Source organism: Podarcis tiliguerta, assembly GCF_965153285.1.
Source record: "Podarcis tiliguerta genome assembly, chromosome: 8".
In the NCBI taxonomy this organism is placed as follows: domain Eukaryota; kingdom Metazoa; phylum Chordata; class Lepidosauria; order Squamata; family Lacertidae; genus Podarcis; species Podarcis tiliguerta.
In genome coordinates, this window is record NC_139541.1 from 4,853,858 (window position 1) to 4,867,862 (window position 14,005).

The window sequence follows — 14,005 nt, forward strand, 5'->3', positions numbered from 1 at the left end:
GCGCAGCACACGGAAACGCCGTTTACCTTCCTGCTAGAAAGCGGTCCCTATTTATCTACTTGCACTTAGGGGTGCTTTCGAACTGCTAGGTGGGCAGGAGCTCACCTCGCCGTGGGGATTCGAACCGCCGACCTTACGATCAGCAAGTCCTAGGCACTGAGGTTTTACCCATAGCGCCACCCGCGTCCAGCGCCACCCGTGTCCATGAGAACTTACTTTAACACAAAATGCCACTTATTATTGTCTGTTTCAGTAACTTATGTCCTCCTTGCCTTCCCACTCAAGCAAACTCAAAGCAACTCACATGATAAAACATGACACGAATGAATCCAGTATCAAACCCCAGCCTAACGACAGCTCAGAGCCTTTTCCCTAGAAGGCAGCAAGTAAGGCAGGCCAACTCAGGAGGCTGATTTTGAGTGCTGTGGAGGAGCTTCAGACTGTTAGCTATTTAATTTATTGTTGCCATGGAAAAGGAGAGGTGCTTGTGGGGTTTCCTGCCTCGGATGCCAAAATAACTTGATTAGCCTTGGATCTTTATTGTACCTTGTCATGTGAGGAGATGGAAAGCAGGGGAGCATCTACTTCTCTGCCTCAGGGGGCCAGATACCTGAAACTCATTTACACCTCAAACACCCGGCTGCTGCCCCCTTGCCTCCTAGGGAATCCCACAGCCCTCCAGGGGTGTCACCGCTCACTTTGGGAGATACTGCTGCAACCTAACACCATCCCTGCCTCTCCTGGAGACGGACAACACCTGCTATGCTCCTTGACCAGGAGGAGAAGAAGAGGAGTTTGGATTTGATATCCCGCTTTATCACTACCCTAAGGAGTCTCAAAGCAGCTAACATTCTCCTTTCCCTTCCTCCCCCACAACAAACACTCTGTGACGTGAGTGGGGCTGAGAGACTTCAGAGAAGTGTGACTGGCCCAAGGTCACCCAGCAGCTGCATGTGGAGGAGCAGGGAATCGAACCTGGTTCACCAGAATACGAGTCTACTGCTCTTAACCACTATACCACACAGGCTCTCAACACAGGAGCTCTCCTGCTTTCTGCAAGGGTTTTGCAAAGCGAAAGGGCAAACATCATGGAAGTGGACAGCGAGCCAAGTCCAGCACCATTAGCCAACTAAGCATGCAGACAGAAGAGAGCGAACTACTCACTGAGAGTGACCGTCTCGTTGATCCTGAAGCTGCAGAGGACGCGGTCGACGTTGCGAGCGTGGCGAAAGCCGTTCCCCGTCACGACCACTTGGAATGACTCTGGAAAGACAGGGAATTACTGGTTCTCCTCCCCATATCTAATAAAGGCACCACATTTTTTGGAAACACCCCTTTTTTACTTTTAATATAAAATGCAGCAATACAAAATATACTTTCCATCACAACTCAAGTCAAAGAAGATTCAAATCAACCTTCTACAGTGGTACCTCTGGTTGCGAACGGGATTAATTCCGAAGTCCCGTTCACAACATGAGCAGAATGCAACCCGCGTCTGCGCATGCGTGGGTTGCGATTTGCCGCTTCTGCGCATGTGCGTAACATCATTCTGAGTGTCTGCACATGCGTGAGCGGCGAAACACGGAAGTAACCCGTTCCGTTACTTCCGTGTCACCGCGGGACGCAACCTGAAAAGGCGTAACCTGAACTGAACGTACCAAGAGGTATGACTGTAAAACTAAAAATACTTAGAATCCCCCCTCACCAAAAATAAATAAATAAACAGGAGTTACATCTTGATCGTTTCCCTCATCTTTTGCCTCACATAAGAGGAGCCTGTGGGATTAGGCCAATGGCCCATCTAATTCCAGTATCCTGTTCCCACAGTGGCCGACCAGATGCCTGGGGGCTTGTCAATATCATTCTGAAACCCTTCTAGCTCTCTGGGTGCCTCCATGCTCCCCCAGGCTGAACATCTGATATATTACTAAGGAGAAAAAGAAAAAGCAACCACCGCACATCTCCAGGCCTCCTCCTTCCAAAAGAAACTGACCCTGTAAAAGGATTCTTGGGGAGAGTCTGCAAAGGACAGGCAGTTGGGCAAATCCCACACAGGACAGGATCAGTGGCAACTACAACAGGAACACTACACAGCCTTCTAGGACCAGGTGCCAAACTTTCATAGAATAATAGAATTGCAGAGTTGGAAGGGACCCCAAGGGCCATCTAGTCCAGCCCCCTGCAATGCAGGAATCCTGTCCACAGCTGTCCCTGGGTGGGCTCAAACAACCAGCCTTCTGGTTAACAGCCAGATGCAATGACCCACTGTGCCACTGGTATCAGGTGTTGCTAAGCTATAATTGCCACTGCCCAGGCCAGCGGATGGGAGCTGGGGTCCAGCCACACCTGTAAGGTGCCGGGTTCCCCTCCCCTGTCTTATATTTATTATTATTATTATTTAATAATCTTTATTGGTTTAAAATACAGACATAAACATAAAAGATGGTTTATTATGGCAGAAACAAAGAAGAAAAAAGTCAAGATGGAATAAGAAAAGAAAAAACTGTGTACAAAAAGAAACTGCATCTTCTCAAATAACAATTAAATAAAAATTATGGATATAAAACTTCCAATCGTTCTCATTATACTATTTATGCTGTCATTGTTTTCTTGCACAGCTTTATGTTATATCATATTATTTTCATATAATCAAAAAAAAAAAAATTACAGTTTTTTACTTGCGGGTATCATTCAAGTTCTGCTAGTATAGTACTATTTGTACAGTATAGTCTTAAATATTCCTTAAATATTCTCCATTCTCCATATATTTCTGATTTAAAGCTCCTCTAACTCTTCCCATCAGTTCTGCTAGTTGCAAGTACTCTATCATAAATGTCTGCCACTCTGTTATCATTGGTGTTGTTTTGCTTTTCCAGTTTCTCGCCACAGTATTCTAGCTGCTGTAATTGCATACAATGGTCTTATATTTTTTAAAATTTTATGCCTAGTAGAAAAATCTCTGGTCTTTTTTTAAAGGTAAAGGTAAAGGGACCCCTGACCATTAGGGCCAGTCGTGGATGACTCTGGGGTTGCTGCGCTCATCTCGCTTATTGGCCGAGGGAGCCGGCATACAGCTTCCGGGTCATGTGGCCAGCATGACTAAGCCGCTTCTGGCAAACCAGAGCAGCGCACAGAAACGCCGTTTACCTTCCCTCTGGAGTGGTACCTATTTATCTACTTGCACTTTGACGTGCTTTCGAACTGCTAGGTTGGCAGGAGCCGAGCAACAGGAGCTCACCCTGTCACGGGAATTCGAACTGCTAACCTTCTGATCGGCAAGTCCTAGGTCCTGTGGTTTTAACCCACAGTGCCACCCGCGTCCCTTTTTTTAAAGGTAAGTTATATTAAAAGGAAACAGCCTAAGACACATGCAAGGAAAGTTTTCTAACCAGATTCCACTTTGCAGTTGTGGCCATTAGTATGTGCAAGATTGCTTATAAACCAGAACAAACAGACGATGGGGAGAGCAAACTGTTATCGCTTCAAACTCCTCTGCAGGAAAAGTGACCCTGGTTTCTGCTGAATCAACTGTTTCGCTGGCTCTTAGCGTGGATGCCGCCCACTCACTGCCTCTCCCACCGCACGCCTCGAGGGGGGCTCCTGCACTGTAGCGGTGCAAAGCACACAAGTCAACTCAGGAATCTGGGCTGGGCTCCAAGCCACAATTTCTTTCATCCCAAAAGGATCAGCTGCACACCAGGCCAGGCCAATCCATCCCTGCAGGCTGGTGAGCTCATCAGCGGAAGAGGCAACGCAGCAGAAAGGTGGAAGGTAAGCACCAGCCGGGAGAGGGGAGAAAAATCCTCGCCGGTGGCTATGTCTGTACAATTTTCTCAGAAGGGTGGTGGGTGCTGCATGGGGCAGGGGAGGATGAAAGCTGCAAGGCGTCAAGGCAGGGCCCTTTTAGTCAGGCTACGTGCATCAGGTGATCAGTGCCAGCCAATCACCTCAAAGCACTGGCGGAAGCACCTTGAATCCAAGCCACTACCTCCAGCGCCCTTGGCTGAACGAGGAAATTCCTGATGCTACCAGAGGCGATCAGCTGATTGACACTAACAGTGGCTCTGGGTGTAGCTCACTGTGTAGACCTGGAGCAGGGCCTTCTCTGCAGTGGCACACCCCGGCTTTGGAGGAACTCCCTTGCTGGGGAGCAAACCCTTGGGCAGAAGCGTGATTTGCTTATTTATTTGAAGTATTTACAGTACAACCACATATTATGCACAATGAACTTGAACGATTTCAGCTAGTGCAGATGAAAGCCAGGCTGGTTGAAACTGCACAAAAAGTTTAAAAGTACATAAGGTTAAAAAGTACTTTTTATCCTTCAATAAAGAATTAAATATATATATATGTGGAGAGCAGCAGAGCTCCTTTTGTGTTGGGTTTTCTCAGCTTTGAAGCTCTCCCAAGCTCTGCGATGCTCTCAGACGAGCTCTGGGAACTCGGACTGTGCCACAAGTTCTCACGAGAGCATACCAGTGCCAGTTCAGAAGGATCTCAGAGCCTGGTAAGCAAGTCAAGGCCCATTCAGCACGCCAGCTCCAGAAGGCAAGAATAATTGTGCAGGGCCAGTTCCAATGAGGTTTGTTTGGCTATATTTATTTTAGCGCCATCACCAGAGCGTAACCTTTGCGCAAGTTGCAATTGTACTGCATAGCACCTTTCAGGAAGATCTCACAAAGGTGATCACATAAAAGGTAATTACACAAATAAACACCCAAACTGACAAAGATTTTAAAGGAGTGACTTCCTTGGGGCTCTTCGCGTGCCTACGTTCTCAAAAGGGGAAAGTCACAACTGTGGGATGTAAAACACAGGAGCAGTCAATGACAACATTCCTAGAGTGTACATGTTAGAACATGGGGAGGGATGTCTGTCTAGCAAGCAGGTAAACTTCCTGGGGACGGACTTCCTCTGCATGTGACCAGAGGTGGGTGTGGCCTCACCTGTGCAGGTAAATGATAAAAGCACAGGGCAGGCAGCCATCTCTCTCTCTCTGCCATCTTCCTTCGATGAGGAAACATCTAAGCATGCCCTCTTGGCTCTCAGCCAAGAGAGGAGATAAGGACTATCTTGCTACAAGATAGATTCTAAGTGTATGTAACCTTTTTTAAGCTGTCTGCCTTCTGGGATCATACTGTGAACAGAACGTGAGTAAACTCTTTTATACTTTTATAAAGACTGTGTCGTGTCTTGTATTTTAAGAGGGAACGAAGGGGAAATTACCAGAGTAATTATTATAGAGGTTCTAGCGAACCTGTGCAGACGTTACCGTTGCAAACTTAAAGGGGAATGTCATAAACTCTGCTGATATTTTGGGAACTTGTTAGCACAAATTGGATTAGGATATAATTTCACAATATATCCTGCACCCCAGAACATTCCCACAACAACAAGGCGATTTCCCCTGTCAATATTCACACAGAAAATCTCCTGCTACAAATCAGTCTTCTGTGGCAAGATCGCATCCCTGATGAAAAGCTTCACCTCCTAGGCTTTGACAAGTTGCGCATCTAAACCATACTTTCCTCATGTGCGCAGAGCTGCCTGTCCAGGAGATCTCTGCAACACACCACAAAGCCCTTTATCTTGCCAAACATGGGCTAAGACTCTTGCAAGAGAAAGACAGCAGACAAACAGCTATTCTTAAAGATTGTAAAATTAATGAATGTTAGAAGGATGCTGGAATGAAGCCATATGGTTTTAGCAGAAATGTAATAAAGAATTAAGTAAAAGCTGATTGATAACGGGACAAAATGAAAAATTTAAGGTTAGACCGTTAAGATAAATTATAGAACAAAAATTGAGATAGATGGAAAGAATTTGTTGAAATAGTTAACCGAAATAGAATACAAAAAAGGGAGGTGTGAGGAGGTTGATGAAACAAGTTAATGAAAGGTAAAGATATGGAATATTGGATGTGTGTGTTTAGTGTTTTGTTTTGTTTTTCTTTTTTTCTTTTTTCCTCTGCATTGTTGTATTGCCTTTTTATGTTTCTATATTCCTTTTTCTTTGGTTTTTTTTATGTATTGTAATTGTAATTGTATTTATTTTTTTCCCTTTTTCTTTTTTCCTTTTTCTGTAATTTTTAAATTTCTAATAAATATCATTTAAAAAACAACAAAAAACAGCTATTCTTAAACCTTACAGACAATAACTGAGATTTCACAGCCCTTCTGGCCTAAACAAAAAGATTGAAATACATTCCGAATACAAATCCCATCGAGATCACTCCATAGAAGCAGACATAAAACAAATGGAATTTTCTAGCATTCCCAGCCAAGCTCTGTCTGGAAAATTTCCCAAGGAGAGCCAAAAGATGGCCGACTCCGGCATCTGCCTTCCCTCAGGGAACGGCGAGGAAGAAACACAGTTATATGTAGCAATGAATGCTGGAAGACTCAGCTTTAAACTCACCTCCTGCACATATACTAGAAGGTTCCGCAGCCAAGATTTCAATGCATGATTTCTTCAAAATCTAGCAGGCATAGGAGAAAAAAAGAGAAATAAATAAAATTGCAGCGACATGCCTCAGTAACCTTCAGATACAGGGTGTGTGGCCCTTGTATAGCTTTCCCCAACCTGGGGCCCTTCATTTTTTTTTTTTAAGTTTTTTATTTATACAACAAGAAAGACAAACAAACAAACACCGAACACGAATACCAAACCATACACTAATCACAAAAACAACCATAGACACACAATACTCCTAGCAGACAATAAAACATCTATTGGTCTTAACACTAAAGACCCGACCTCCCGTCCATTCCATACTTCAAATTCATATTACTTATTGCCCATACACATTTTTTCTTATAATTAAACTTATTCTCATTAAATCTAATTTCTTATATCTACCTTACTACTATTACTGAAGTTCCTCGAATGCTGCAACAGAATTTAAACTACTATATTTATTTTTCAAATATTCTTTGAAAACCTCCCATTTAGAAACAAATTCCTGTTTTGATTTATTCTTTATTTTTTCTGATAAACCATCTAATTCAGCATATTCTGTCAGCTTTTGGATCCAATCTTGGATAGAGGGGATTTCATTACTCTTCCATTTTGCTGCGATCAAAACTCTTGCTGCCGCCGTGGCATATAAAAAGATACCCTTCCTCTTTTGTGGAATATCCAAATCTGTTATTCCTAGGAGGTAGGCCTCTGGTTTTTTATTGAAAGAGATCTTTAGAGAACCTGGGGCCCTTCAGATGGACTACAAATCCCATGTATTCCAGAACATCTGGAGAGCAGCCGGCTGAGGAACGCTGCTCTCATAGCACAATAAAATGATACCGGGGCTAAGGAAACAGCACCCCTAGAAATGTTTTATTACATATAAATGGTCAACATTTCAAGAAGAGCCTGTTAATTCATGCCAGTGGCCCGTCGGTCCAGCCTCCTGTTCTCACAGTGGCCAAAATGACGCCTATGGGAAGCACAAGAGCCCAGTGGCGTAGCGTGGGGGGTGCAGGGGGGGCCGGCCGCACCGGGCGCAACATCTGGGGGGGGCCGCTCGCAGCTCTCTGCCCCTACTAAAATCCACGGGTTAGGGGGCGCAAATTACTTGCCTTGCCCCGGGTGCTGACAACCCACGCTACGCCACTGCAAGAGCCCTCTCCCCTCATGTGGTTTCTAGACATCATGGCTAGCAGCCATTGATAGCACTTTCTTCCGTGAACTTGCCCAATCCTCTTTTAAAGCCATTCAGGTTGGCGCCCTGTTGGAGCAAGTGTCATAGTATAACAATACCAAACTAAAACGTACTACTTCTTTTTTTAACTTGTCCGACACCTGCACTGCAACTCTCAAACCCCCAAATGTGTATATTAGGGGAAATTTTGCCTATGGATGCATATATGTGGCTATAACTCACACATATGTACAGTGGTACCTCGGGTTAAGTACTTAATTCGTTCGGGAAGTCCGTTCTTAACCTGAAACTGTTCTTAACCTGAAGCACCACTTTAGCTAATGGGGCCTCCAGCTGTCGCCGTGCCGCCGGAGCACGATTTCTGTTCTCATCCTGAAGCAAAGTTCTTAACCTGAGGTACTATTTCTGAGTTAGCGGAGTCTGTAACCTGAAGCGTATGTAACCTGAAGCGTATGTAACCTGAGATACCACTGTAGTCTAATAAGGGAAGGTAAAGGTACCCCTGACCGTTAGGTCCAGTCGCGGACGAATCTGGGATTGCGGTGCTCTTCTCACTCTAATAGGCCGAGGGAGCCGGTGTACAGCTTCCAGGTCATGTGGCCAGCATCACTAAGCCGCTTCTGGCGAACCAGAGCAACACACAGAAATGCTGTTTACCTTCCCGCCAGAGCAGTACCTATTTATCTACTTGCACTGGTGTGCTTCCGAACTGCTAGGTCGACAGGAGCAGGGACCGAGCAACGGGAGCCCACCCCGTCGCAGGGATTCAAACCGCCGACCTTCCGATCAGCAAGCCCTAGGCTCTGTGGTTTAGACCACACGCCACCCGCGTCCCTTATAATAAGGAAAACCACATGCAAAAATGTGCATACTGGAAGCAATCTGCATCAAAATGCTAACAATTTTTCATGAGGATTTTTTAAAAAATGGCAAACTTTCGCTGATATGCCGTAAACGTAATGTAAGACTGGAAACATTAGAGACTGGAGAAGCCCAAATTGACGGATGCGAAAGTATGCCTGGGGAAATGTGGCAGGTGTGGGATGATGAGGACCAGAGTGGGGTCCTTGTTTTGGCTGGGGGAAGTTATCTAGGCCCCCTTGATTTTTGGCAGCGTGGGGGGAAATCTCAAATAAATTCTGTGTTAAGAAATCAGAGATATTTCAGCGTGGTGAAATTGTCCATTTCTAGCGCTCTGCTTTCACACCTGCCCGCAAAAGATATGCAGATGGAACCACAGGCTCTTTAAAAGTCTGCATAGATTGTTGAAAAGAGGTTACGGGGCTCATACAAGTACCAGGGATTCAGGAACCGAAGAGAAGCAGATTCTTCTAAGCAACTGACACCTCAGGAATAAAAGAGAAGCTTGGAAGAGGAGAGGAAGTGTCTACAGGTAAGCAGGAACTGCCAGAGATAAGAGAGAGAAAGAGGGAGGGAGAGAGAGAGAGAATAAGGAAGCATTTCTGGAAATTAGACTAGTGATAAAAGAGTGCAAAACTGAAAGGGGGGGGGGGGAGAGACCACTAATCTTCAACACAATATCCAAAATTCATACTTTTGTATGTAAGCATAAAAGCTTCTAGATTCAAATGTTGAATTTCATATTTCAAAATTATCATTATTTATTTATATGCTGACTTTCCCCCAATCTGGGACTCAAGGTGGCTCACACAGATAAAACAGAAAAAGCTAAAAACATAGAAAGGGCAACCATTAAAATGTAATTAAACACTGATAGAAATTAAAATAATATTGACACGATCCATTAAAAACACAGATAACAATAAAAAATACTGCAGTGCCAGCTCTTTCCTCAAAATCAGTCAGTTTCCCAATGCCTGTTGGAACAGGAAGGGCTTCCCCTGCCGGCAGAAGGAGAGGCAGCAGGGAGCCAGTCTGGCTTCTCCAGGGAGGGAGTTTCAGAGTCTGGGAGCAGCCACTGAGAAGGCCCTGTCCCTACCAAGTGTGCCTGAGAGGGTGGGTGGCAGGACCAAAAGAAGGGTCTCCCCTGAAGATCTAAAAACCCAGGGAAGTCCAGATGAGGGAATACAATCCTTCAGATAGCCTGGACCTAAGCTGCATACAGTTTTATAGGCCTTAATCAGGACTTTGAATTTTAGATTTCAAAATTCAGACCATGCTTTCAGTTTGGAGGTAAATTGCCCAGATCTCCCATTTTATAACCTGAAATTTGAGCTCTACTAAGAAGAAAAACCAGCTTTTTAAACATCGAAATTCTACATTTTCAGAATTGACTAAACTTGTCAATGGCAGTTAGACATTGCTTAAGATGTCATAACCAGGCTTGGCATGAAAGCTCCTGGGATTGAGCATCCACCCCAAGGCAAACACGCACTGGGAAACAAAGGCTTTGAATGCCAATATTTTAAATAAATGAAAAAATGATATACACCATTCACTCCTCTCTTGGTTATTTTAAGATGATAAAGAATAAGAGAGAAAACCCTGCTTCCACTCATCTAAAAATGAAACTGGTGGGGATTTTGCTTAGTCTGTAATGAGAATATTGCCATAATAGGGATTAGGAGGGGAATGGAAACCCTCTCCCACAAAAGCCCCCAGACCTGCAATTTGTCAGGCTTAATCCACTCTGAGACTGATCCTGTGCCTGCCAATTTCATTCACTTCTGCCAAAATGGGTGGGGGGGATATAGCCATTTTTAAATTCCCCATAAGAGTGAATGTGAGCTTCATTTTGTTGAGAACCCAAATCACAGACTGAGGCAGAGGGAACACAGAGCAAAAGGATTTGATTTTTTTTTTAAAAGCACAGACACAAAGTGAATATTGGGGGCCATGCTAGTGATTAGAGGGTTGGACTACTAGGACCTGGGAGAGACCAGGGTTGAAATCTGCTGGGGGCCAGAGCCTGCCTCTCAGCCTTGCCTACCTTGCTGGGTTGTTGTGGGGATTACAGAAGGTGGGGGCAAACCAATGCTATTTTTCTAGAAAAAGGGGTTCTGGAACTCCCCACAAACATCTCCATCCCTTATTCGCTTAGAATGGCAACCTGAGAGGGGCCAGAACTGAATTCTGGCTGAAAAAAAGCCCTAGGGAGAACCATATATGTCATCTCCAGCTCCATGGAGGAAAAAGGTGACATATAGATGCAATAAATAAATACCCCTAGTGCATATCAATGATTCTGATACACTGATCTGATTTAATGTTTTGCTGTTTTAATGACATCGCGCCATTTTCTCTGAAGCTGAACTAGACAGTCAAATAAGATGAAAATGGATGCAGAGCTTTTGTTTAGAACGGATACGGAAGTTTAGAAAATGGCAGCTTGGCTCATCCTTCCTTCGCGATCTTCACTTTGTCTCTGTGTACTGACTGTATATCCTCGGGGTGAGTCACGGCCCCGTGAAATCTGTTGACGATTACACGCAGCGAGCATTTAATTTTATTTACATAGCCTGAGCATCACTAAGCTTTATCCAAGCTGAAAACCTCAGGGGTGGAAAGGGGGTAAGGGGAAAAAACCTTATTTCCAACATTGTTTTGCAGCAGGAGAACTGTAAACAGAGCTGTGGAAAAAACAGTGCTGCAGGGTCTAAATAACCAGCGGCCCGCCAACAAAAATGCAACCCACCGGCCATGTTGGAGGCTTGATGAAACTCTTTCGCTCTTTTGACTGTCTGAGGTTGGTATCCTGCATTCGGTCTTGTTAAGTTGTGGGTGAACGACACAGCAATTCTTCAAGCAGCTCTTGTTTATTCATAGGCCTGGACAGAACTGAACTGAAGGGTTCAGTCAGCTTGCTTATATAGAGCTCCAGTACAACGTAACTGTAACAACTTTCTAAAACTATCCAATCACTGAACATCACTTTCGATCCCTTATTTGCATAACTATCTACAGTATCCCCCTGCTGGCCCAGGGTGAGAACTTCAGTACATAACAGGTCTGGTGGGCCTCACGCCATGCCAGCAGTGACTCTCCATGGCATGGAGTCCTACCATGGCTCACTATTTATTGATTTAATGCATTTCTACCCCATCTTTCTCCTCAAGGAGCTCAAGGTTCTCTCCCTCCGCGTTTAATCCCCACAACAACCCTGCGAGGTGGGTTAGGCTGAGAGTCAGCCACTGGCCCCCCAGGTCCCCCAGTGAGTGGAGATGTGGACCCTGGTTCCTCCAAAGCGATGGCCTTGTGGGGTGGGGTGATGACTGGAAACCCAAAATAAGTTGGGGTGTGGACGTGGGAAGCCCTTCCATCTTCAGCTCAGCCTGTATATATGTGTAAATATATATATCTCAAAAAAGACACCACAATCTCCAGTCACCTTCAACACCTTCAATTTAGCCAGCTAGCCCTGGTGATCATCTAATGTTTATTGGATGGATTCCCCCCCCCCCCCAAATTGATTATTGAAAATTTATTGTTATTCATGTTTTATACTGTATTTTATGCTGTTTTCTGTTGCATCAATTAAGTGTTTTAAATTTGTTGTTAACTGCCCTGAGCCCGATTTTCTGAACCGGGAAGGGCAGGGTATAAACAAAAATTTATTATTATTTATTATTATTATTATAACTCTGAGGAAACGAAACCTGAGCTGCTCATGGAGACTCCCCAGATCTCTCCCAGAGAATGGAAATCAGTGCTTAATGTGGCAGAACCGACACTTTGCAACTCCCTACCTGTTGAGAGCAAGCAGGTGCCTTCTCTGTACTCTAAAAATATTCTAAAAGCCTGCTAAAAATATTCTAAAAGCATTATTGTTTCGACAGACACTCAGAAAGTTGAGGTGATTTTAATCCGTTTTAGGATTTCGACTTTTGTATGTTTCAACATTAGGATTCCAATTTTTTCTTGATTTTACTGTTTTATCTTTTCATAAGCCACTTTGACGTTTTTCTTTTCCTTACAATCCGGCGGTATATAAACTTTGTGAAATAATTAAAGAATACAAACAACCCTTTTGGTGCTTCACCGTTTAAAGTCTTTTCAGAACAAATCAAGAATTTCCAAGCGGTCTGACAAGTCCATGATTGAGGCCTTTTCCTGAACTCGTGTCCTGATCTGCAAAAATTCCCTCTTGAAAGCCGCAAAGAAAATTGCCTCAGAGCGAAGCAAGACAAAGGCCTCATAAAACCTGTCTCCCTGCTCTCCCCTCTGCCGTGGGGAGTTGAGGGCAGCCTTTGGCAGGCCTGATTCCTTTTGTGAGGGGTCAACGGGACACTTATGGGGCCTTCTGTGCATGGAATTATTTTGTAAGAATGTGCGGATCAACCATGAGAGGAGCAAGAGCAGGGTGCCAGTTCACAACAAAGCAACCCTCCTCCAAACTCCTCCTTGCCATTCAGTCCCCAAGAACAAAGGCTGAGTTGCATTTATTCATTATTACAGTTAATTGATCCATCACCTTCCAAACCACCGTGGATGTTTTCTGTTCTGTTTTGTATCAACAGCCAAAACCCACAAAACTTCTTTGGTGAGAGGCTAAAGGATTAAGAGGCAGACGGTACGGAAAGCAAAGCTTAAAACATCCTTAAAAGCTATTCTTCAAGCTGACATGAGAAACAAAGGTGGCCACAGTGGTCTATAAGGAAGAGGAAGAAAAACCCCTACAAAATCCACGGTTCGGCCCAGCTGGTCTGTGGCTCAGCTCATTTGGCATTAAAAATGATGGTTTGTCCCCAGTGGTCTTAGGTTTCCATGGTGATGGCGATGACAGTTAATTTATTAGTTGTCTTCTAAAACCACCACACCAAGGTGATTTACATATCAGATAATTTAAAACAGAAACACAGAAAACAACAAATACATTTAAAACAGGACTAAAACCCAGATGAGTGGGCAGACATGGGACATGGGAAATTTATCCAGCTGGGAAAGCTGATGGAAGCAAAAAGGTCTTCAACTGTTTCTGGAAAGTGTGGGTGGTGGGTGCCTTTCGAATCTGGACAGGAACAGAATAGGGGCAGCCACACTAAAGGCCCTGCTCCTCTGAGTTACTATGGAGCAGGCTTCCGAGATCTTTCCAACTTGCAGGAGAAACTCCCTCGCAGACTGCAGGGATCTGCTGGGTGTTTGTTTATTAACTGCATTCATAACCTGCCTTTTTCTGCAGAAAGCTTAAAGGTGGCATGCATGGGTCTACTCTTAAAGGTAAAGGTACCCCTGCCCGTACGGGCCAGTCTTGACAGACTCTAGGGTTGTGCGCCCATCTCACTCAAAGAGGCCAAGGGCCAGCGCTGTCCGAAGACACTTCCGGGTCACGTGGCCAGCGTGACATCGCTGCTCTGGCGAGCCAGCGCAGCACACGGAAACGCCGTTTACCTTCCCGCTAGTAAGCGGTCCCTATTTATCTACTTGCAC

General features: G+C 44.6%; 1 protein-coding gene across 1 annotated transcript in view; it reads right to left on the reverse strand.

Moving 5' to 3' along the window:
- Positions 1–14,005, reverse strand: part of ANTXR1 (ANTXR cell adhesion molecule 1) — a 145,500-nt gene that overhangs the window by 89,718 nt on the left and 41,777 nt on the right. The window contains exons 9-10 of the mRNA XM_083454031.1: positions 6,418–6,478; positions 1,165–1,263 (exon numbers count right to left, since the gene is read on the reverse strand). Coding sequence (XP_083310157.1) covers positions 1,165–1,263; positions 6,418–6,478 — 160 coding nt within the window. The remainder of the gene's footprint in view (positions 1–1,164; positions 1,264–6,417; positions 6,479–14,005) is intronic.